This window comes from Nanorana parkeri, unplaced genomic scaffold (genome assembly GCF_000935625.1).
Source record: "Nanorana parkeri isolate BGI_ZX_2015 unplaced genomic scaffold, ASM93562v1 scaffold1186, whole genome shotgun sequence".
Taxonomy (NCBI): Eukaryota; Metazoa; Chordata; class Amphibia; order Anura; family Dicroglossidae; genus Nanorana; species Nanorana parkeri.
Window position 1 is genome coordinate 90,422 of NW_017307454.1, and position 26,268 is coordinate 116,689.

At 39.1% G+C, this 26,268-nt stretch overlaps 1 protein-coding gene across 1 annotated transcript in view; it reads right to left on the bottom strand.

Annotated features, from left to right (window-relative positions):
* Positions 1 to 26,268, bottom strand: part of PIBF1 (progesterone immunomodulatory binding factor 1) — a 134,115-nt gene that overhangs the window by 46,124 nt on the left and 61,723 nt on the right. Inside the window, exons 11-14 of the mRNA XM_018568431.1 lie at positions 20,488 to 20,653; positions 19,099 to 19,249; positions 16,730 to 16,820; positions 1,892 to 1,994 (exon numbers count right to left, since the gene is read on the bottom strand). Coding sequence (XP_018423933.1) covers positions 1,892 to 1,994; positions 16,730 to 16,820; positions 19,099 to 19,249; positions 20,488 to 20,653 — 511 coding nt within the window. The remainder of the gene's footprint in view (positions 1 to 1,891; positions 1,995 to 16,729; positions 16,821 to 19,098; positions 19,250 to 20,487; positions 20,654 to 26,268) is intronic.

A 26,268-nucleotide genomic window follows, 5' to 3' on the forward strand; every position in this document is an offset into this window, starting at 1 on the left:
CGTGTCTGGCAGGGGGGCGGGAGGGAGCTGCCTCTCCGCTCTGATGCCATCCAGAGAGCAACAGATAGGTTGGCGTGCGGGTAGGTGGGCGGGCGAGGGGGCGGGAGGGAGCTGCGGCCGGTCTTCACATGTAAAATCTAGTTACATGGGCAGCTACCCCGAAGGTAAGACCTAGCGCTATCTTCAGGGATGTCTGTAATATAAGACCTACCCCAAACCAGGTCTTATTTTCGGGGTAGGTCTTATATTACAGAAATCCCCGAAGATAGCACTAGGTCTTATTTTCGGGGTAGGTCTTACTTTCGGGGAAACACGGTAGTAGATGCCCCTTTAGTGGCAATTACAGACTGGAGTCTGTGAGGATGTGTCTCTATCAGCCTTGGCTTTATTGTGCAAAGGCACACTGCAGGTTTTTGGCTTGTTTTTTTCTGTACTTGCTTCATTCATTATAACCTCTACCCTAACAAACCTCCCAGCACCTGCTACAGACAGCAAACCATGATGCTGCCACCATCATGGAAATGGTGTGTTTACGATGGCAGTTTTGGAATGTTAGCTCAATTATGGTTTTGTCAGACCATAAAACCTTCATCTATCTGACTTTAGAGTCTCCCATACTCCTTCTGTGAAACCATAGAGGAGATGTTATGCAAATTTTAGCTAACAGCGGCTTTCTTTTTGCTACTGTGACTGGTAAAGCACCCAAGCAACATTTGTAGGCACAAGGCTTGCAACTACTTTAGCCCACATTCACACTGGCGTGTTGCATGAAAGCGCATCACGTTTGCCGCTCGTCCCCATTGAGTTCAATGGAGCCTGCATGCGTGACATACACAGCAAAGAAGCTCATGTAGCAGATTGTGCAACACGTGTTTTGCATCTGCATGTGTGCATTTTAGTGCGCAAATGCAGAGCAAAAACGTGTGTCTTCCTGGCCTGTTTGGGGTGCCACTAGAAATGAATGCTTTTTTCCGCGTTTCTGTAAATGCGCAGGTGTGAATGGTATCCCTCAATAATCTTCTCCTTGCAGTAGGTCACTTACCTTGATGGTTGGCCTGTTTAGGAAGATTTACAGCTGTACTATATGCTTTCCATTCCATCACTATTAATTTAACAGCTCCCCAAGGAAGATTTAGTGACTTGGAAATTATCTTGTATCACTCCCCTGACTTGTACTTTTCAATCAACTTTTCACAGAATTGTCTGGGGTGTTTTTTTTTTTTTTGGGCGTTCATAAAGACTCGCTAGAAGCTGGATATTCAAGCTACACATATATTTATACTACAATAACTTGCAAACCCTTGACTACACACTGGTAGAAAAGAACTCGCGGCATCACTGATGATTTAGGTCTATCATATTAGAGGGGGGTGTATACTTATGCAAGTATTCTGTGCGTGTTTGTGGATGTTGTTTGTCAATAACTTAGATCACACTGCAGCTGATTACACTACGACACGAAAGTCTATTTCTGTTGTTTAGAATAACCCCACTGAGATTAAATGTTGCGAGTCAATAAATTATGAAAACTTATGAAAACTGAACACCTTTTTTATTTCTTTATCAACAGCTAGAAATCTTGTGCCTTTCAGTTCATATTTTCATTACCTAAACCAATTGCTAGAACATAGGCACAAAAACTCACCTATGCACTATAATACTGAATACAGTTACACAACTGGTTAATCAAGTCACATTTTGTTCTATAAATGCTAAAAATGAGCTATACCTGGAGGGCAATATTTCTTTTGATCTCAAAAATATATTCCATTACAAACAGAAGACACTGAAACATTTGAGACAGGCATGCAACAATATGTCATCAGCAAAAACTGTAAATTGTAACTCCAAAGTAACTGAAAAGGTTATTTGGTTTGATGAGCTCACCTACCTCCAATGAAACTTTTCCTGTTTGCTCTTTCTGTTGCTCTAGGTCTTTTGTCAATGAAGAATTCTGTCTTTCTAGCTGTAAGAGTCTCCTTGCCAGGTGAACACTGATTAAAATATACAAATAAAAAAAAAAGTTAATATTATGCTACAAATATAATCAACAAGACAAACAGGCTTCATGTATTAAAACCAGAAGTAAAGGAGGGTGTGGATGTGTCTCAAAGCAACCAATCACTTGCTTGCATCCATTATTTATTTTGCCCTAGAGGAATTACAGCTGGGATCTGGTCGCTAGTAGCAATAGTTCAATGTATTTGCATTTAAAAAGAAAGAAAAAAAAAAGGCAGCTGTACTGACTTCTGTATGCTTTTTTCTATCTACCATAGGAAGAAAGTTTATCAAATGCAAAGAAATATATAGTAAATCGTATATCTATGTATTAAAAAATGCATGCATAATAAATACATCGTCTTAGATGTTTCTGCTAGTATTTGCTTTAAAACTCTATATTACAGTGACCTACTGTCCGTTTGAGTATGAGTGGTGAGTATTGAGTTATGCTTCAGTTACAACTTGTAACACACCTGTAAGTCACATATAGCAAAAGTTATCTCAGTAACGTATAGGGGAACAGGCCAGAACAAGATTTATTTACATATTAGTACATGTAAAAAATTAAAGACATGGACATTTCGTTTCGTTCTGCATGGATATTCGAATACCTCCGAATTCAAACGCATCCAAACGAGAATGAATCCGAATGTATTTTTAAAAAAAATTGGGATCCATCCAAATTTTGTTCTAAACTAAATTGGACATATGACTGTTATGTGGCCAATCAGATGTGTTCTTTTTGCCGTTGGGTGTTGCATTACAGGTACGGTCATGTGACTTCCTGTTGTGGAGTAGAGAGAGTCGATAAGAGCATTAGCAAGAGTACACGGTGCCAGAACTAAAATTACCAAACCTCCCCCCTCCCTCAAATGATCTAAAGAACCCCATCTGAATAGATCCGAAACAAACATTCGGATTGTTCCGAAACTGAAGTTTGGACGGATCTAAAATCCGAATTGAATTTCGGATCCGAAATCCGAGAAACTAAATTAATTTAGTTCTGAAATGAAACTAAGACCAGGTCGGGGCTCTGCTCAATGTAACAAAACCAAAACCTATTTTAGAGAAGTGGAGGACTAAAATTAAAGTGAACCTACTGCATCATTTAAACTACTAAACCCACAGCTGTAAAAGGGAACTGACCCCAAATGAATTATCACATCACTTTTTTCTGGCTTTGTCTTTCTCTGAGTTTGTTTTTGCATAGTTATACACACACCTTACACCCCTCATATGAAAATTCATGGACCTGCTGATAGGTTTCTGAGGCACTGGGAATTGATTTGTAAGATAAAGGTACTTAACTTTACATTGTGAAGATGTGGAGACATTTCAGGCAGTGTTGGAAGGACAAAACCTAAAGCTTATACTGTCAGATATCCCTAAAGCTGTTAGTTTACTGATTTTGTTCTTCTCAAATGTTTAATTGTATACTTGGCCATATTTGTAAGAATAAATAGTCTTAGTAGTAATCTACAAAGAACAAAGTATATCATATCAATTAGAGTGTACTGCAATGCTCTGTAGTGCTTCTGTAACTGGCTACAAGACTACTTATTTTGAAGATACAGATTTTGAAAGCTTTCTAATGCTTAAAGGCTTTAGCCTTTTACAAAGGATGCTGTGCAAAAAATACAATCAAAAAATGCACATACACGTGAGAAAACTTTTTCTAAGACAATTTTCTACTGAGACAATCACAATGACATATGACACAGACAGGCAGTGAATGTGAAGACCAAGATTTTTACGGCTCATTTACACATATTGTAAATACCCTGGTGTCCCCAGAAAATCACAGGAAAAACGTTTTTTAAAAGTAGAATTGAGGTAAGCTTTAAGTGTCTAAAGTCATAAATTACTTTAATACAAAACCTTAAGAAGTAATATATATTTTTAGGATAAGTACTATTGTTCTGACAAATATTGTACATTCTTTAGGTGCCACTGCATGCAAGAGGATGTTCATATTGACGATCCAGCCACAATGAAGCACTCATCCTACTAAATCCTGACTTCCTCTATAAGGGATTCTGTATGAGGGATGGCAACGAAAGCCTTTGGATTTATAATATACTGCAGGTCTAAACTTTAGGATACTTTGATATGCCATGAACAGGGCCATCAACAATAAGCTGTGTGTAAGGAGGGGTTACCTACAACAACCAAAACAAAATTCATCAAATTGCTCAAGGTTACTGCATTGGTACAAAACCCAATGCAGGCCAAAGTCTTCCTTAGGGGATTTCCTCTCACTTCCTGTAACGTTTCCAGGATAGGGAGTGAAGGGAAACTTACCTAATGAAACACAGACTGAAAAAACAAACTGAAAGAGGTTCCAACACTTCTCTACGCTATCCAAAAAAAATCTGGGTTATACATACACTTTATTTCTAAACCCTAGCCCTAGGAATATATTTTAACACCTTGCTGTCCGCCCATGGTAAAAATATGGGCGGATGGCGGATGCTTCCCGGCGGGTGGATGTACATTTACGTGATTTTTTTTCTGCGGGCGCGCGAGCAGAATCCCGCCAGGAATGTGTACAGCTGTTACCGGCTGTTATATACAAGCGTTCGGCCGACTCTACAGCCAGTCGATCGGTTATCCCGGGCACCACTGTCCCCCCTGCGGACCAAGAACACTGGCACAGCGGCTCTCTGTACTGAGGAGGAGAGATCAGCATTCCCCACCACCTCCTTCTCTCTCTAAAGGCGGAAGCGATGTGTATTACATCACTTCCGCCTTTAGCTGTAATTTCTTGCTTTTTAGCCCCCTATGTGATAGTAATCAAGTTAAGTGTAAACTATTAAAAAAAATAACAATAAAAAACACCCCAAAAAGTTTTCAGTCCCCCGCCTCTCCGCGTGCACAGACTAAATGAATATACGCATCGGGAGTGCCTACGTGCGAAAACAACGATTGCGCCACACGTGCTACATATTGCCGCAATAGCAATAATAATTTAAGGGCCATTAATCACCGATAACACTAAACTGATGATTGGTAAAAGCTTTTAAAGTGTCGCCTATGGCCAATTTTAGGCATGGTAATTTTTTGCAATTTCGCGGGCGCGCGCAATTTTAAAGCTTGACATGTTTGGTGTCTATTTACCCAAAAAAATGGGGTGCTGATAAATGTTTTCTAACATAAAGTAGGGAAAGCAGATTTTTTTTCCCCTAACATTTTCGGTACTTTTTTCATTATATAGTAAAAAATAAAATCTGCAGTGGTGATTAAATACCACCAAAAGAAAGCTCTTTCTGTCCCTAAAAAATGGTATAAAATTCATTTCAGTACAGTGTTGTATGACTGAATAAATGTCAGTCAAAGTACCGCAGTGCTGAATACTGAAAAATGGCCTTGGCAGGAAGGAGGTTTAATACCCTGGTCAGCAAGTAGTTAAAACATAAAAATGACTCTTACTTTATTAAAACTATACACACTGTGGAACAATGATGTCCAATACTGTCACTCTGCTATCCATCAGAGAAATAGACAGAAATTGGAACAATAAAGTAGTATTCAGTACAATGCTTTGCCACATTATCTCTCTCGCCAATCTGAATGATTGGTCCCTGGAAGCCACTCTGATTTTCTCCCAGCAAAGTCTCCTGGACTGAGACTCTTAGTCTCAGTCCATCAGGGAGAAAGAGTGGCAGAACAGGGATCCAAAATGAAAGACAGGCAGAAGTTTTATGGCCTATTGCTGGAATGTAGAGTTTGTGGTAATTAGTGGGTTAAACAGTGACCTTTATTATGGTCATCACTACCTGGCAAAAGAAAAAGGATAATATATGTGTTATGGTACATGTCTTAGACACCTGTTAGTAAGTATCTAGCCATGGCGAGAGGCTCAATTTGTCCAGATTTGGTTTCTTTGCATCTAAAGCCACAAAACCTTTACAGAACAAACACAATTCACAACCATTATGAAGGTGTACAAAGCAAACTAAGAAAAGGGGCTTAAATGTAAACCATTATGTCAAGAAGTGAGCATTAAGCACAATATGTATCTTCACTTCATTTGCTTTGAAAAGCTTAATAATGAATGGTAATGACAGGAGGTGAAATGTCAAGACAAGAAATTTACAACCAGAAAATCTTGTTTTGTTCTTTCAAGATGAGCCTTGAGTGAAAGAAAAACATTACAGTGATACCTTTCAAGTTACATCAAGTCTGTGAAATTAAAGTTATTAAGACCAACCTGACTTTAGTTTTCAGTTGTAAAATGTAGGAAACAAGACAGCATGTAAATGGTAAAAAACAAAACATAAACTTCATTTTAAACATACTTTTAACCGAGGAAAAATGTCAACCTGGAGTAAGATTCAAGACAAATAAAAAGAAGGTGCTCTAATTTAGAAGTCTATAATATGTTCAAGTAATCCCTACCTCAGGGATATTTAGTTTTCTGAAGTACTGTGTATCATAAAGAAGGTCTAATTTGGAAGTCTATAATATGTACAAGTAAACCCTACCTCAATGAATTAAAGTTTTTTGAAGTACCATATCATAAACTACCACTTTTTTTTCAAATCAAAATGCTAGTTTTCATTCCCCCCCCCCCAATTAATTTTTGGATCTCGGTGCTGCTCATCAAATGCAGCATTTTTGCAGCTACCGTTTGTGTATATGCTCAAGGCAGGTTTACAGAGGACCATACCTGCGCAATGTGTGTTGATACAGCCTGTGTAACAGGGAGACAATGCAGGAGAACAATTTGGAAACAGGGACAGAGCGCTGCACCACATAACGGGAGGGGCCTGAAAACACATCTTCAGGGCAGGAGAACATTTTAATAAATGCTGTAGACAATAACTTTTTAAATTACAATAACATTTTAGAGCTTAGTGTTTGGATTCACACTTTAAAATCAGTAAAGTACAGTATACAGTATACAAAGAATTATCTTCTAGGCTTTTCACATTTCAAAGACAATCTTGTAAGTTGCACACAAGGAGCAGGCATTTCTTTCTACATTGGCTTGCAAGAGTATTTACCCCCTTGGAATTTTTTCTATTTTCTTGCATTACCACCTGAAATAAAATGGAATTTTATCTGGACTACATGTAATGGACATACACAAAATGGTGTAATAAAATCAAGAAAATAACTTGTTTAAAAAAATTATAAAAAATGCAAAAGTGGTGCGTGAATATGTATTCACCCCTTTTGCTATGAAACCCCTATATAAGATCTGGTGCAACCACTTACCTTCAGAAGTCACAATTAGGTAAATAAAAGACCACCTATGTGCAATCTAAGTGTCACATAATCTCAGTGTACACACACACACACACGTTCTAAAAGGCCCAAGACTATGCAACACCACTGAACAAGGGGCACCACCAAGCAAGCAGCACCATAAAGATACAAAGGAGCTCTACAAAAAGGTCAGGGACAAAGTTGTGGAGAAGTACATATCAGGGTTGGGTTATAAAAAATATCTGAAACTCTAAACATCCTACGGAGAACCATTAAATCCATTTAAAAACATGCCAAGAGAGGGCTGCCCAACAAAACTCACGGATCAGGCAAGAAGGGCATTTATCAGAGAGGCAACAAAGAGACCAAAGATAACCCAGAGGGAGCTGCGAAGCTCCACAGCAGGGATTGCAGTATCTGTCCATAGGACCACTTTCAGCCGTACACTCCAGAGAGCTAGACCTCATTGAAGAGCCAGGAAAAAAAGCCATTGCTTCCAGAAAAAAACAAGCAAACATGTTTGCTGTTCACCAAAAAATCATGTGGGAGACTGCCCAAGCATGGAAGAAGCTACTCTGGTCACACGAGACTATAATTGAGCATTATATCTGGCGCAAACCTAAGACCTCTCATCACCCAGAGAACACCATCCCCAAAGAGAAGCATGCTGGTGGCAGCATCATGCTGGCAAACCAGTCAGAATTGAAGGAATGATGGATGTCGCTAAATACAAGGACATTCTTGAGGAAAACCTGTTTCAGCCTGCCAGAGATTTGAGACTGGGACGGAGGTTCACCTTCCAGCAGGAAAATGACCCTAAGCACACTGCCAAAGCAACACTTAAGTGGTTTAAGGGGAAACATTTACATGTCTTGGAACGGGCCTAGTCAAAGCCCAGACCTCAATCCAATTGGGAATCTGTGGCACGACGTAAAGAATGCTGTACACCTGCAAAACCCATCTAACTTGAAGGAGCTGGAGCAGTTTTGCCTTGAAGAATGGGCAAATATCCCAGTGGCTAGATGTGCCAAACTTATAGAGACCTACCCCAAAAGAATTGGTGCAAAATGTGTCTCTACAAAGTATTGCCTGGGGGTGGGGGGTTAATAGTTATGCATGTTTTTTTGTCTTATTTCTTGTTTGTATCACAATAAAAATATTTTGCATCTTCAAAGTAGTAGGCATGTTGTGTAAATCAAATACAAACTCCCCATAAATCAGTGTTAATTCCGGGTGGTAATACAACACAATCAGAAAAAAAGCCAAGGCGGGGTGAACTTTGGCAAGCCACTGTACTTTGAAATAAACTGCATGTTTACACATATAGACCAGTGTTTCTGAAGTTTAGTAAATAAAGTATCCCTTTACAAATGCTATTGCTCACCATGTATCCTCTGATGTGGGTGAACATATCACAAGTACCCCCTTGATGAAAGCAATTATTGCAGATACATTTTAATTGTAAAGGAATAAACGGTCTTGAAACAATCCTATACGAGAAATAAGTAAATTGTATTCCTCAGATCAGTTTTATATATGATTCAATTACTTGCTAAAACCTGTATCTGAAACCAAAAAAATGTACAGTTGTGCTCAAAAGTTTGCATACCCTTGGGGAATTGGTAATAAATTTACCATTTTTAAAGAAAAGATGAGTGAGCAAGCAAGCAAGCAAGCAAACACATCTCTTATGGGATTCATGTTCAACTGTAGGTCATAACAGAATGGCACAATCATAAAACAAAATATGGCAACAAATAAAAAAAAAAAATGAAATGACCCCTGTTCAAACGTCTCCATACCCTTAGTTCCTAATACTGTGTATTGCCCCTTTAGCATCAATGACAGCGTGCAGCCTCTTGTAATAGTGGTTTATGAGGCCCCGAATTCTTGCAGGTGATATAGCTGCCCATTCGTCTTGGCAAAATGCCTCTAGGTCATGCAAAGTCTTTGGTCGTTTTGCATGAACCGCACATTTGAGGTCTCCCCAGAGTGGCTCGATGATAAGGAGACTGTGACGGCCACTCCAGAACCTTCACCGTTGTCTGCTGTAACCACTGGAGGGTCAACTTGGTTTGGTGCTTAGGATCATTGTCATGCTGGAAAGTCCAAGAGCGTCCCATGCGCAGCTTTCATGCAGGAGAATGCAAATTGTCTGCCAGTATTTTCTGAGAACATGCTGCATTCATCTTGCCATCAATTTTCACAAGATTCCGTATGGCTTTAGGAGCTCACACACCCCTAAATCATCAGTGAACTACCACCATGCTTCACAGTAGGGATGGTATTCTTGTCGCTATAGGCCTTGTTGACCCCTCTCCAAACATAGTGCTTATGGCTGTGACCATAAAGCTCTATTTTGGTCTCGTCCTACCAAATTACAGTGTGCCAGAAGCTGTAAGGCGTGACAAGGTGTTGTCGGGCATATTGTAACCGTGCTTTTTTGTGGCATTGGCACCGTAAAGGCTTCTTTCTGGCAACATGACCATGCAGCTCATTTTTGTTCAAGTATTGTCGTTTTGTGCGCCTTGAAACAACCACACCGTCTTTTTCCAGAGCAGCCTGTATTTCTCCTGAGGTTACCTGCGGGTTTTTCTTTGCATCCCGAACAATTCTTCTGCCAGTTGTGGCTGCAATCTTTCTTGGGCCACCTGACCGTAGATTGGTATCAAGAGATCCCCAAATTTTCCACTTCTTAACCCTTTCGGGGCTGTTTAAACAGACTCCCGGCGACTTTTGCCGCCGGGACTCTGTTTAAACTTGTAGAGCCGACTTACCTGTCGCCAGATTGCTTCTGTGTCCCGAAGAAGGGGCCGGGGCCGCCCCCCCCGCTGGACACCGCCGCCGTGCTTCCCACAGTGTAAAGGTGACACTGGGGGTCTTTTGGACCCCTAGTATCACCTTAAAGAGTACCTGTCACCACCATCTGCTATCACATAGGGGGGCTTGTAAGCCCCCCTATGTGATAGCAGTCAAAGTAAAAACAAAAAAACAAACAGTTTTTAAAATTAAAATCAAATAAAACTATTAATAAACATTTTTTAAAAGTCCCCCGCCCGTCGCCACGTAAACACGCGTCAGTTTAATAAGGAGTTGCGCTAATATTGCACAAAATAAAAATTTGCAACTACCACCATTATATTGTATAGGGTCTTGGCATTCAGAAAATATATAATGTGTGGGGGTTTCAAGTAATTTTCAGGCCTAAAATGTGGAATATAACATGGGTGCAAAAAATGAAAAAAAGGCCTCCGTCATGAAGGGGTTAATAAGTAATTGAACAGTACTGAGTGGAATTTTCACGGCTTTGGATATCTTTGTATATCCTTTTCCATCTATCTAAAGTTCCATTACCTTGTTACGCAGGTATTTTGACAGTTCTGTTCTGCTTCACAGTGTTCAGTATCTAGCCTGCTCAGTGCATCCACATGACAGCTAACAAACTCATCAACTATTTATACACAGAGACTAATTGCAATTCAAAAAGACACAGATGTGGGAAATGAACCTTTAATTGGTATTATACCCTGTGTGTCACCTTCTGTGTCTGTAACAAGGCCAAACATTCCAGGGTATGTAAACTTGTCATCAGGGCCATTTGGGTGATTTCTGTTATGTTTCCGGGCGGAGGGACAGGTGCTGCATGCAGTAGCATCCTGTTCTTCCCTATGGGAGGAAGCGGCTGTACGCTGTTATACGCTCACACAAACTGCACATCCGTGCGGGTCCGGGTGTCCGTACTTGGACGCAGTAGTTTATGTAAATATCAACCAAGGAAAGGGTTGCTTTAAAGTGATATTAATATCAAACAAATTTTAAAGTGACATTCTTAGACCTGATTCACACCTAGGTGGCACCGTTTTTGCACGTTTATTTAAAAAGGAGCCAAACAACAATGTGATAATACATGTCTTCATATGATCACTATCCTTAAATAAGACAGTTTTTTGGCATGATCAGTCATATTTTCCATATCAATGCCAAAATGTCATGAGTTCTGCCAGGGCATGCAAACTTTTGTGTAATAGTACAGCTTAGCAGTCTTTAGCTGTGGTGCTGCATTGGTTTTCTTTCTTTTTTTCACTTGTACTCCTGAAAACACCACACTTCCTGAACTAGGGTGGCTATACCCACTCCCCCACCCTATCTATAGAGGGAGTCATGGTTGTCACTCAAGCTGGACTTCCAACATGTCAGACTGTATGATGGGGTTAGTAGTTTACATAAAAAGATAAAATAGTTCATCGCACAGAAAGTGGCAAGATTGACAGATATTTTCTGTACTTGCCTGAAATGTTCTTATCCTGAAAAAGAAAACTAATGCAGCCCCGACATCTAAGAACTGGTAAGCTGCAATATACAACATATTTGTTCTTGGGTTTAAATACACTTTAAACTGTGATGACTGTCAGATATACCTTCTTGGTGATATTTGCCATTAGTTGAGAACCAATGCAGACATACTGTATTATTAACCCCTTCATGACAGGTTTTTTTTTTAGTTTCTGTTCATTAATGACTTACGCACTTTTTACATTTTTTTGCTGTGTGATTCCTTCATGGCAGTAATATACTTTCTTACTAAGTGCACCCACACATATTATAGATTGTTTTTTTAGAGGACAGATAGGGCTATATATCTATATCACATGTGTACCTAACGCCTCACTTAGGATGAATAAAATATTCAAAAATTAGGAAAACATTTTAAAGAAAACACTTTTTCCCTAGTCTTAATAACTATATTTTTTGATAAATAGCACAGCTAAAAAACTCTTTTTGGAAACACTGCACACCTCTAGGATTTAAGAAAATTGTTTGTACTATTGAGCCTAAAACTAAAAGCTTACATTTTGTTTTTCTAAAAGCGCATAAGTGGTCACCAGGTTAGACATGTGGCATACAATGTCACTATCACTAAGTGTCACACTTAGTGACAGCAACATACTTTCAACATCGCTGTCACGAGGGGGTTAAATAAGAAAAAAAATCAACCCCATAGGGGGAAAAACACATCTGCAGCTCAGCTGCAGATTTCCATAAGGGGTTAATTTTTTTAATATTGATAGTATAAAAATATATTTATATACAGAAATTTTTATTTTTTATTTTTTACACTTTACACTATTTTTTTAAACATTTGTTTACACATTTATTGCATTTAATTTTAATTATATCGAGCAGTCATTGTGAATGAATAATACTATGACTGCTTGACAATCCAATTAATAAATTTTTGGTTATTATTAGGCTGCTCCAAACTTCGTAGCAGCTAATAATACCCTTGGTGACACTGGCCTTGCAGCATGTTAGGGTCAGATGTCACTAAAGGCTGATAAAATACTGATACTGTACTTGCCTGAGGCATCCATTAATGAACGGTAACCACTGATTCTTGGCGGTTACCGGCATTACAGAAACCCGAATAGCTGATCATGTACTTTTTGGGTGGATATGACAGACTGGCTTTCTCAGGCTTACAATTGGCATTACCCGAGAAAGCATGCAGTTTTACCAAATGCATGCATATTTTTGCATCAGTCATTTCTACAACATGCTGGTGTTAGGAATTCAGGAAGTTACCTTGATCTCTCATTTTGCCTTGGCCAATATAGTTTCTGTGGAACCAAAATGAATGTCCTTTATTGAGAACTACTCTCAAGGTTTGTACATTTTCCAGTGAAGGATATTCAGTATTGGAACATCCAATAGGGAAATCTTAAAGGACAATTCTACACTTCCATATATGGCCTCTGTTCCTGGCCATAAATATAGAAAATGCTAAAATAAAGTCAAAGAATTTTAATCTAAAATATATAGACAAAAAAAGCAAAGAGAGGATGCTGTCTCATGATGACAGAAATAATAATGGCATTTTCATGACAGATGATTTTGAAGGAAGCATTGGTGGGGACACATAACCTCCTCAGAAGGTGCCATCAAAGTTTGTATTCTGCACAATTTTGTGATGCAGCTAGTGCTTCTATTTAAATAAATATCTATTTGAATAAATATCTATTTGGCTAGGTTATAAATCTGACTCAAAAGACTTTGTGATATACCACTGTATTATCGTTTCCCAAATTCAAGCAAAGTTAATCTCTCTTACAAGACTTTCTTCTATTTTTCACAGCTGAGGTTTATCATGATTGTGCAGTTCCCAAGATCCCATGTTTTTTTTATATGAAGACACAGTTAAGTTCTCTTACCATACTTCCATTTTTCACAGCAAAGGCTTATCGTCGTTGTGCAGTTCCCAAATTCCCATATCAGCCTTAAATCTTATGATTTAAAGGATTAATATGGGTGAGACTTGGCTATTTATGTGTGAACTTCTAAGATATTTTCCAAATGTTTAGGCAAATGGCGTCAGGATATGATCAACTTACAGAGCAATATAATGACTATATAATGAATATAATGCTATATAGAGCAATATGATGACCCTTTTTCCCACTTCTGTCATCTTTGCATGGAAACTCTACATTAATGAGGAGCAAGATGAAGAATATTGAGTGTTCTTAAGTTTCTCTTAAACCTCTTGCTTAAGTAGGTTTCCTGTAACATGATTTGGTTCTGTGTAAAGCTGAAGGGATATTAGAATTATCTAATTTCCAAACTTGTAAGTACTTTACTTCTTTTCTACAGGTCTGACAATTGCTTGGTCTAGTTTGTGTACAGCTCTCAACTTACAATGAAGATATCTTGATGATTTTCTTTTTCTTGAGGTTTGATCAGTTCTGATACTCCTAATAAACGCTACAGTCTACTGCTAGATTCTATGATAAAAAAAATATATAATATACACAATATAAGCTTGTCTATATGGTATCCAAGGTCTGCAGCCACTTGAGGGCTTTCAGAACTTCACCTTTTAGAATAAGCAATCTGACCCTGAATATGGGTGTAACATGAAACATGCAACATGGTCAGAAAGGTAAACTTGCTTTTCAGCTTACCCGAGACAAACACCCATCAAGATCTGGAATCCTCTATAGTTGTAGTCTTGTGTAGACACAGACCTATCGCTGAACCTATTTTGTTAAAGCTGAGTGCGTGGGCAGATAAATCTGGGCAAAGTGAAATTAATTCAAATAGGGCCTTTTTCATTAACCAAACTGTGAAAACACAGGGGTACCTTCAAAATCAATTTAATCAGTTAATACACACTTTTTATGTCCTTTAAACTTACAGGCAAAGCAGACTTAACAGCGCTGATATGAAAATGTAGGATTTAGTCAAAAGTCAACAGCTACCATAAGGCCTCATTCACACTGCGCTAACAAGGGGCGCACATGCCTATATCAGTCTGTTCGCGGCGGAGGGACACAGGTGCTGCATGTAGTAGCAACCTGTTCTTCCCTATGGGAGGACGCACCCGTGCGTTGTCATACGCACACCGAACTGCACATACGTGCGGGACCGAGTGTCTGTACTCAGATGCAGTAGTTTCTGTAAATATCAACCAAGGAAAGTGATATTAAAATCAAAAGAATTTTAAAGTGACACTAAAGCCTATCTGTGAACTGTACCTAATCACATTGTTCATTATTCTTAGACCTAGTTCACGCCTAGGCAGCACCGTTTTTGCACGTTTATGAGCGTTGTGCACTTTCGTATGCGCGTTTTAACAGGCGTACGTGAAGATGGGTTTTGATTGGCAGCTCATAAAACATTGTGGGCAATGAAAGAACGCGCGTATAAATGTGCAAAAACGCTCACTAAAACATACAACATGATTCTGTTGTGCGTTTTTGGCTATTTCCAATTAAGTCTATGGGGTTATAACAGACTACCCAAAGAAGCTCCTGTGTCTTTTCAGGCGTTTGGCGTTTTTCTGCTTAGGTGTGAACCAGGGCCATTGAAAATCATGGGATTTCTTGTATTAGGCATTTAAAGTTCAGACAGAGCCGTAGGTGTATTTTCTGGATAAGCATTTTGTGTTGACAAGTTTGTACTGTTTACAATACAGTAACACCAAATTATTTAATCTATGGAAGTAAACATCAGTTAACTGGACAGTTATCCTTTTAAATAGCACCACAAACCTAACTGTAGAGACATGACATAAGGTTGAGAAACGTGTGCTCTGTGAGGGAAGTTACATGGCACCACGCATTAGTAACTTCTGAATTAGCAGAACAAAAACTGATGATGGATGTAAAGAGAAGATGGTGGGCAATGCATTTAGAAAGGTCTAGTAAAAACAGTAAAACCAGTATGGCTGCAACAGAGCAAACACATACTGAAAGTTACATGTTTCTGAATGACAAGTGCATTAAGGCTAAAATGTGGTTGTGCAAGGCACGAAAATCGATTCGGTACGATATAAAATATTTTTACAAAGACTGTTCAGTATTTTTCCAGTCTTTTGAGGCAGAATTAGGTTTGTGATGAGATGAATGTTAAAATGTATCTTCTGAACTTTTTTCTTTTTGGAATATATGCTAGTAAAAATACTGACATTTGTATGTACAATACAAGACACTTTTCCAACTTTATATAACAGTATGGGAATAGGAGCAATATGAAAGGCATCTCCCAAATGACCCAGCTATCTTTTACTAATCCATAGGAAAAGGCAAGCATACCCACTATTTGTCTTACTGTTAAATCAAACAGTAGGTATGTTGCAAAATTAAAGACGTCATTATTATCTTCACGTTTCAACACATCAAGTGTGTTGCATGACAATGCACAGACAATGATAAAAACCTGATATAGGATCTAACTCTTCCTCACTCTAACCAAAACTAAAAAAACATTTTGCCTATAACTTTAATAAGTACATTTAGGCCCCGTTCCCACTGCGCGATATGCAAATCGCGCGTTTGTCGCGCGATTTGCATATTTGCGCGACATCGCGAGATTTGCCGCGCGATGTCGCGTTCAAGCTTGCATTGAGCAAGCTTGAATCGCGGCTAAATCCGCTCCAAAAAGGGTCCTGCTGTAGCGACACACGACCCGCGACAGCAGGACCCTTTGCCCCATTGGATTGCATTGGAGCGCGATATCGCGCGGTAATTTGCCGCGATATCGCGGGAATTACCGCGCGATAAATCGCTCAATGTGAACGGGGTCTTAGAAATAACGTCATGGGATGTATTTAAGGAGATTTCTAACATACTGCTAGATTGGAAAACAAATGTATGCTTCTGCTTTGCTTCCATGGGTAATGCAGACACTCTTGCCTTCCTTCAGTTTATGTACACAAAGCCGCAAGCAAAAAACACACACTGCATAACAATTTACACTAGTAACGTGACCAATTTGAGCCACTGCTAGTAGTCTGGTGACCACAGCAAAAATGGTAGGACTCCACTGTAATCTAAAATGTTGCCAGTACTTTCACTTGAAAGTCCTTACTCTAACACTATTGGACTATCTTCATGTTTATTTTTGGCAATTACAAACCAAGTCATTGGGTGATACTTCTAAAAGTCATCAACCTGTGCTGATCTGCGAGTGGATCACTGAACAAAGTAGATTTTAGATATCAGGATATGTTTTCCCTTACCTCTGCTTTAATCTCCGTTTAGCTGTAGTGGGGATGTTGGCTCCATATCCATATGAATACAGAACTCTTTCAGCTTCAATGTCATCTTCCACTGTAAGAGAACATAGTTATTTATCATCACAAGTTATGCCACAAAAGACATTAGTCACCTAAAGCCACACTGAATATACACACACACACACTATATATATATACTACACACTATATTGCCCAAAGTATTGGGAAGCCTGCCTTTCCACACATTCCGCACATTAACTTTAATGGCATCCCCAGTCTTAGTCCGTAGGGTTCAATATTGAGTTGACTCACCCTGTGCAGCTATAACAGCTCCAACTCTTCTGGGAAGGTGGTCCACAAGGTTTAGGAGTGTCTATGGGAATGTTTGACCATTCTTCCAGAAGTGCATGTGTGAGGTCAGGTACTAGACTAGAAGGCCTGGCTGGCAGTCTCCACTTTAATTCATCCCAAAGGTGTTCTATCGGGTTGAGGTCAGTACTCTGTGCAGGTCAGTCAAGTTCCTCCACCCCAAACTCGCTCATCCATGTCTTTATGGACCTTGCTTTGTGCACTGGTGTGCAGTCATGTTGGAACAGGAAGGGGCCATCCCCAAACTGTTCCCACAAAGTTAGAAACATGAAATTGTCCAAAATGTCTTGGTATGCTGATACCTTAAGAGTTCCCTTCACTGAAGCTAAGGGGCCAAGCCCAACCCCTGAAAAACAACCCCACACCATAATCTCCTCTCTACCAAACTTTACACTTGGCACTCCAGAGAACACATCTCCACTTCTCTACAGTCCAGTGGCGCCGTGTTCTTCACCACTGTATTCGACGCTTTGAATTGCACTTGGTGATGTAAGGCTTGGATGCAGCTCCTCGGCCTATGTGGCCTACCACTCCGTGGCTGAGTTGCTTTTGTTCCCAGTTGCTTCCACTTTGTTATAATACCACTAACAGTTGCCCAGTTTAGTGTTATCAGTCATTAATGTCTCTAAAATTATTGCTCTCACTCCCACGTTTGCGGCGATATGTAACATATATGCAGCACAATAGGTGCAATCGTCGTTTTCGTACGTAGGCGCACGTATCACATATCTGCGTGTGTATGTGGGGGGCGGGGACTTAAAAAAAATGTTTTCTTTTTAAAAAAATTTTATGCTTCTTTATTTTTTTTATGATTCTTTAATTTTTGTTTTACTTTTTTTTTACACATAACTTTATTGCTATTACATGGGGGGGCTAAGAAGCCCCCTATGTGATAGCCAATTTACATGACAGGTCCTCTTTATGGAGACATCAGGGGTCTCCAAGACCCCTAATGTCACCTAGGGACCCCCAGGGAAGCTGATGAAGCAGATCTCTGCTTCATCAGCTTCTGTAGCTGGAGAGTGACACTGAATGCAGGAAGTGATGTAATATACATCACTACCTGCATTTGGGGACTGAGAGGAGATCAAAGGGAGTTCGTATACTGAACTCCCTTTGATCTCCTGTCACAGCGGATCTCGGGACCGGCAACAACAGTGACAGCTGCTCATACAAGCGATCGAGCGTCTTTAGAGACGCCCGATCGCTTGAATGTAAAGCTCCCGGCCGGCAGAGAATTACAACACATCTTCTTTCATCATTTGGAAGAGGGAAGGATTTGCCAGACATGTGCAGGTCCTTAAAGTGTAGTTCCACTTCCAGCAAAAATTGGGATGACAACTATTTTATATTAGTTACATGTTCCCATTCACCAAGCATGACTAAAAAAAAAAAAATTTGCTGCTTACATTTTTAAGTGCTTTATACTTGCCCTCATGTAATAAGGAAGGGGATGTGGGGAATTATGTTTACTTCAGTTAACCCTGTCTGTACTGTGCTGGCAGATTTCATTATCAATTGTAAATTAGATTTGAACACTGTCTGTCCTAACAAAGGGTAATGACTTATAAACATTGTATGTAAATGAGAGGAACCCCAATTTGTCCCTCAGTTCGACCCTCTGCTTTTACTGCTCAGAGGAGCCTGGAATCTGTGCAAAGGCCTTCACCAAAGACACATCTAAAAAGGTAAGAAATATACATTTTAAAAATTGTTATAGAAGGTATGTTGTGTGAACGGGAACCATAACAAACATATAGTGGCATTTTCTCAAAATTGAATACAAAATGGTACTACACGATTTTAAACAATGGTAAATCTCTGCAGGAAAAAATTAGCCCTTCTAATAGTTCTAAGTGCTTGTTATTGTCACCTAGTGTAGCCAGTGGTATCTGGCTCTAAATTGGGCCAGGGATGGGCTTTTTATGGCAACCCATAACTGAAATTCTATTTTGATCTGCAGATACAGACTGAGAGAATAGCGGGAAAGAAAGAACACCTACTTTGTGCAGATTGCATTATGACATTGTCAAGTTCTTGTTCAAGCTTTTCATAGGTTTCTAGTCTAGTGCGATGTTCTGAGTTCTGTGCTTGAAGCTCAGTGATTCTTTTTTCTGAGGCTGCTTGAAGAGCATAGAATTCTTTAGTTAAAACCTGAAACAAACAGAAATTGTTTTAAAATCAAAATCAATTACACAAAATTGTTAGTTATACAAAACACAGCTTTCTTTTGTAAAATAGTTGCATATCCAAAAGCAAAAAAAAACATAACCTAATGAAATGAACACATGAAGAATCCACAGACTATCATTGAACTACTGGACCTTCCTGCTGAAACTGGGCAGTGTATAGGGTGAGGATATCAAACAAGGTCGAATTTACTCCTCTGCCTGTGTATGGCCAGCTTAACTTTGTAAATATTTTAAAGTGACTTCATAATATTTACAAACATTAATGTAAGTTTTCCTTTTCAGTTCTTATTATTAAACAAATGAGTGAGGGGTTGGAACCACTGCCAGTTTTTTTTAAAACTGATGTCTGTATCCACATAACGGAGATTCATTCTCTGTATTTGTCCAACATTTGAGGCTATTGTCAGAATAGTAAAAAAGGGGAAATCTCCCAGTGGAAACACTTGTTCTGATGACTATTGTCTTGGAGAGGAATTCCCTCACTTTGGAGAGATTTCCTCTGAATCTGTCTCTGATTTTGTCAACAGGACAGAAGTGCAAGCATCCAAATAACACACAAGTGACTAAAACAATGGATAAAGGGCTATAAACTTTCCCTACTCCATCCCAAATGGAAAAAATGTTTTGGTTTTAGATATACTTTAAATCTTCAGTATACTGAATTCATTGCAATGGGTGTCACCACATGCACATAAAACACCGGGACCAAAAACACCAACCTTAAAAAGCCCAACAAAACCCTTTTCTGAAAAATGCTGTAACGCTGTATAAAATGAAAAACATCTCTGAAAGTTGTAATGTTAAACATAAGTTGAAACATACACCAACTTGTTTTTTCACATCTTAAATATATTTTTGTGTTATGTCAGCATAACTGGTGAGATGTATCAATGATAAAAGGAAGCATCAACAAAAGATGAAGCATGCAGGAAGGTGATGAGCAAGGAGGTAAAACAAGGACATAGAAAGAACTACAATACTTTGTGATGATTGAATAAGGAAGCTGAAGAGAAGTCACATGTACCAGAACGTCAAAGGTTATCAAAGTCATCGTGCTTAAAAAATGATAGGTGCTGAAAAAATGGAAACTATGCAGTACAGGCACAGAAAGTTAAAGGAAATACAAAAAATATGAAGCAATATTAAAATGTACATCTTAGAAATATATTTGTTAAGCTATTGATAACACTCAGTCTGTACCTCTAACTTCTTCTGGTACTTCTCACATTCAAGCTGACACTTCTGGAGGTTTTGTGTGGTCTCTTCCAAAACCATGTGAGCACGTTCTGCCTCAAAAGATTTAAGCTTTGCTTGGTGAAGAAGTTCAGATACTTTGCTCTCTGTACCCAGCTGTAACTGCCTGTATCTGAAATAACAAAGACGTGTGAAGTCAACAATCCATATCTGAGGTTTCAAAACAGAGGAGAATAAAAATCACAGCAAATAATTCATGCATGTTTTAAACACAGACAGATGACAGCAAACAACCAGTGTAACTCACATACGGTAATAACCCTACCACTCAACAAAGACATTACATTTGTGTTCCAGTTCGATAATTATAATTAACCACATATCTGGGCCTTGATAATCTTTCAAATAAGTGACAGCAAAAGAGACTTTTGAAGAAACTTAACTTAGAGCAATATTATGCCTTTTAATTATATTCAAATTATTACTAAAATTACTACAACGCATTTTTATTTTGCCGTTGTTAGACTTCCTTGTTGACTAGCGCAGATTGATCACTAATGTGTTTCCCAAGATTTAAAACATGATATGACACATAAAACTAGCTTAGCTACATGATTCATAACTTAGACATCAACTGAATGTCTTTTGAACACTTGATACATACAAAGCAAAGTCTATATAACTGATTTGCATTTATATGAGATTTCACTTTACCATGAAAGATATCTGATGGTAGTGTAAAAAAACCTGTAAAACTAGAGCCACTGTAATACACTGTTCCCCGACAATAAAATCTCCTAAGGGGGTGAGTACTTTTTACAGAAACTTTATATTTGTTTACATGGACAGACATTTTTTTAAATAAAGAAAACACATACAACATAAAGCACATGTACTGCAGTGTTAAGAGTTTGACAGGTAAAATGGTTCTAGGATGCACAGAGCTGCATTCCTATGCACTTGGGAAAAACAGGCATGGAATGTAGCGGAGGGATTTCCAGACACATGCACTGCATCACTGGTCAACATTGTTTGTTCACTGGCTACTATTTCCTTGTTTATGACAATAGTAGACAAAAAACAGCTACAAAATTGTAATAAAACTGACCAATTTGTTATTTGGCTCAGGAGTGCTATTGAATGGGGAGCTGTACTTGTAAAAAGAAGGATGTGTGTCATACCACAAGAGATGGAGAGCTATACTTATGGCAAGGCAGGGGGTGCTTCAGAATGCTGGAGATGAAGAGCGGCATTGCCTTTTAGACCGCAGGAGATGGAGAGCTATACTTGTGATAATGCAGGGAGTGTGTCAGACCGCAAGAGATGGACAGCTATACCTGTGACAAGGCAGGGGCGCTTCAGAATTCTGAAGATGAAGCACTGCAGAGTGGTTAGACCACTGGAGATGGAGAGCTATACTTGCGACCACGCAAAGGGTGCTTCAGAATGCTGGACACGAAGAGCTATAGGGCGTTTTAGACGTTTTAGAAGATAGAGAGCTGTACTTGTGATAAGGCAGGGGCGCTTCAGAATGCTGCAGATGAACTGTAGAGCGAGTTAGACCACTGGAAATGGAGAACTATACTTGTGACAAGGCAGGGGGTGCTTCAGAATTCTGCAGATAAAGAGCTGTAGAGCATGATAGATCGCTGGAGATAGAGACCTATACTTGTGACAAGGCGGGGGTGCTTCAGAATGGTGGAGATGAAGAGCTGTAGAGTACGTCAGGCCGCTAGAGATGGAGAGCTATACTTGTGACACTGCAGGGGTGCTTCGGAATGCTGGAGATGAAGAGCTGTAGAGCCTGTTAGATCACTGAAGATGGAGAGCTATACTTATGACAAGACAGGGGGTGCTTTAGAAAGCTGGAAATAAAGAGCTGTAGAGCGTGTTAAACCCCTGGAGCTGGACAGCTGTACTTGTAATAAGGCAGGGTGCTTGTCAGACCACCAGAAGATAGACCGCCATATTCACACAGAGTGTTGTGGTCTTCATCTAGGGCCTGCTGGGGTGGAGCTGAATTTTGAGTCGGCACTGCAACTCCATTAAATAACCAACTGAAGTAAGCCATTTAAAAACCTATGTGGTTTTGTAGCTTAATATCACAGTTGGCCTTTAAGCGTTCTGTTATAATCTTCCTATCCCACTTATGCCTATATACTGTATGTCTTCCAAAAAATGCTAGAGACGTATGGAATTTATTTTTTACAAAAAGTAAAAAAGCAAAATAAAAAAGGCTGAGCTATGATCTATCTAAATGTCACAAGAAGATTGCAATGTGTACATTTTCTTAAAAGATGAAACAAAAAAAGAATATACATGTCACCGTCAGAACAAGTGTCGGGTAATTTACTGCAGGAGAAAAATGTGCTCTGGAGCAAAATGATTTTAAATATAGCCACATGCAATGCTGACTAAACATCTGTGCTAAAAAGGTTTTTAGAATAGTTATTTCAACCATTACACATTAAAGAGCAATCCTTGCGACAAGTGAAAGCAATCAAGACTCGCATATCATGTACAATGGTGCATTTATCGGTTTTCCTGGAGTTGTAAGATTTCTCTGTAATTCACTGATGTCAGACTTTATAGTCTTCACCTGTGAGATAGGTATGTCTGCTTACCAATGCCTGTATCACAATATGTGGCTTATATTCAAATCTGCCTCCTGTCACTCCATCACTTCACATTCATTTTGTTTCATTTTATTGCTAGAACCTACACATTTCTATTCTAATAGGAATACATACTACATAAAAATCCCTTTTATGTAGTGAGTGCTGCCTATCGCTTTCAACAACTTCCCTTGATTCCCAGTGTGCTTTGCATCTCTTTCCCTGCTGCTTGATGCGATTAAATCTTAATTTCTCAAGACTACATATTGCATCATGCAATGCTTCCAGTAAGCAATGATAAAGTAGCATTGTTCAGAACTTATGGAAATTAAATATAGAAATACTTGTTTTTAGTTTTTAACCATAGATACCATTTCACTTCATGTCTAAATTCCACCATCTGCCTTTCCACTGTCCAATGAGGCCAGTAAGGACACTGACAGTGGAATGGCAGCTGGTAGGGCTTAGAGTTCAGTTAACTGAAAGGCAGAACATAATCACGTACGGTGGATAATAGACTTCCATTCATTCATACATACACTCCTGTCAGTAAGTCCGTTCATTGGGCCACCTCTGCCAATTTGAACATACTTGAAGCTGACAAGGCAGTGATTCCACTCTTAAAAGACAGACCCCCTACATGTACACACACACACACACACACACACACACACACACACACACAGAGCAGTGCATTGAGAAATCTCTTGGTACAGGCAGACCCTCGTTCTAAATACATAAAAAAAAACAATTTTCCTTTTCAAGTAAAAAAGGTTGATATAGATGCTATAATTTCAACATCTGCAATTCAAATAGGGCTGCAGCCAACAATTATTTTCATAATCGATTAGTTGTCGATAATTTTTTCATCTAATCAATTGGTTGTATAAAAAAAAAAATCCCCAATCAACTAATCGATGATGAGAATAGTTGCCAACTATTCGCATCATCGATTATTATCAATTTAATCGATTAGTTGTCGCAGTCCTAAATTCAATCATTAGGGTGGATTCCTTTTCGCACCCTTACACTGGCAAAAAATACAACATTTGTGGTTAATATACCTGTGACACGGATTTCTGTGTATACCTGCTCAAATGCCCCTGTTCTCTAGTCTATGTGGGCAAGACAATTGGCCCATTTAAACGTCGCTTCCAAAAGCATAGGAGTGACATTGGCTAAGTTCCAACAGGGTGAAGACCTTGATATTAATAAACCTGTAGCAATACACTTTGCAAACACAAAACACCACGTACATGAGCTAAAGGGCATGATCATTGAGCAGGTGCACATGAATTTGAGGGGTAGCGACAGATCCAAATGACTATTACAGAAAGAGTCGTTTTGGATCTACTCTTGATTGCGTCCAACCCAGGGACTTAAACGCCAACCTATCGTTTTCCTGTTACTTTGATAACAGATAAACAATAATATGCTGCAATGTCCATCCACATTTATAATTAGTTTTAATTTTTTATATGGGGGCACACCAGTGGGATATGTAATACAGTGGCAGCTCTGGAAACCTCACATCTACCTTTATCCCTTCCTTTCTTTCCCCTCAGGTGCACACCAGTCACAAAATGTTGTTTCTGTTTTTTCCCTACCTTCCCACGTACTCCTGCCCCCCATTGCCCTTACGGTTATCTGGGTATCTATATTGTCTCCCCAATGGGAGTCCTAAACAGGTATCAACAACATAATTCTTGTGTGAATACGTTGGCCCTTAATTTTTCCAATTAGTCAGGTTTGTATCCTGACTTGATGTGGTTAATATCCATTTGGGTCCCCTAGGGGGACAATATTTCATCTCTTGTCCTAGTCTACATTCTGAACATGATATGCAATGTACACAATAAGAAAAGCTCTTTCGACATATACACAATTTATGTGAACATTCCTTATATGTATAATTTTCATATATTTTATGCGTTTATTTATAACAAATATCACACTGCATATGTTGGGTCCTGTGTTGATTCGTTTCTTAGTGATTAATATTGATCTTTGAATACTATCTACATTATGTTTAGGTTTATAGCCTTAAATATGACCAGTATAAATTTAACTTTTCTTTTCGTCTATTAACATGATGATACAGTTTTTCATGCAATTTTCTCAAACTTGGGATTGCAATGGGTACGACTTGACTGCTAGAGCCTCTATTACTGCTGGCTTCGGTCCTCTGTTCCGTGCTGCTTATATCGGATGGAGAACCACAAGAGCATCAGCATGTATAACCATAGACAGGAAGTGCCCTGCGTTCTACACGGCGCACGCACTGGTGGACGGGGCAGAGCTAGCTCTCTGCTCAGCGTCCTGTTTCCACAACAACAGGCTGATGTGATAGCACTCAACGGCTGTGAGAGCACTGCGTGCCCTTTCTCCACGGGCTGGCATTATGCAAGTCATTTCTGAATGCTGTATGGCGGGAGAATGGGACTACAGGACGTTGGAAGGAGTAGGAGGTTCCTTTCTTTTTAACATTTGAATATGCCTATTTAAATGGTGGTGTTGGTGTATTATGTAGTCATTCTGAGCCTGATGAAGGGGACCCTGCATAGCCCCGAAAGCGCTTGTATTTGAATGGCATGTGTGTGTCATTAAATGGACTCATTTCACTTTATATTGGAGTTCTGGTGACAATTTTTGAATTCATTGATACTTTACGGTGCCGCCCGTGGTCATTACAAGCACCCATCTGGACTTTGCAGGTACAAACCACAAACCAGTAAGGAGTGCAGCAAGACACATCTGTATTCACATAATCAAAGATGGGCACATAAGCTTCTGGGTAATAAAGATCTTGTGGTATCCATATATATTTTTCATAGGGAATTTAGCAGTCAGATTAAAAAGGTATCTGTTCCTATCCCGGACTTTTATTTTATTAAAGAGAACACCATTACTTTAAGATTAGCCCCACTAAGAAAAGAATCCTACTGACAGTTAGAATTTGAATCTTTTTTTCAAATTCTTTTTAAAATTAATTAGTGTTTTTTTTTTGTTTGTTTTTTTTCAGCTTTAAAATGGTCCTATTCCACATAGGCGATACAATGGTGATAAAGAGGTATACAACACTTCGAGGTGTAGTACAATGGTGGTGTCAAAGAGGTGATGAACACTCGAAAAGTAGTGAAATTGCCAAAAAGGTCAACAGTGCAACCAAGAG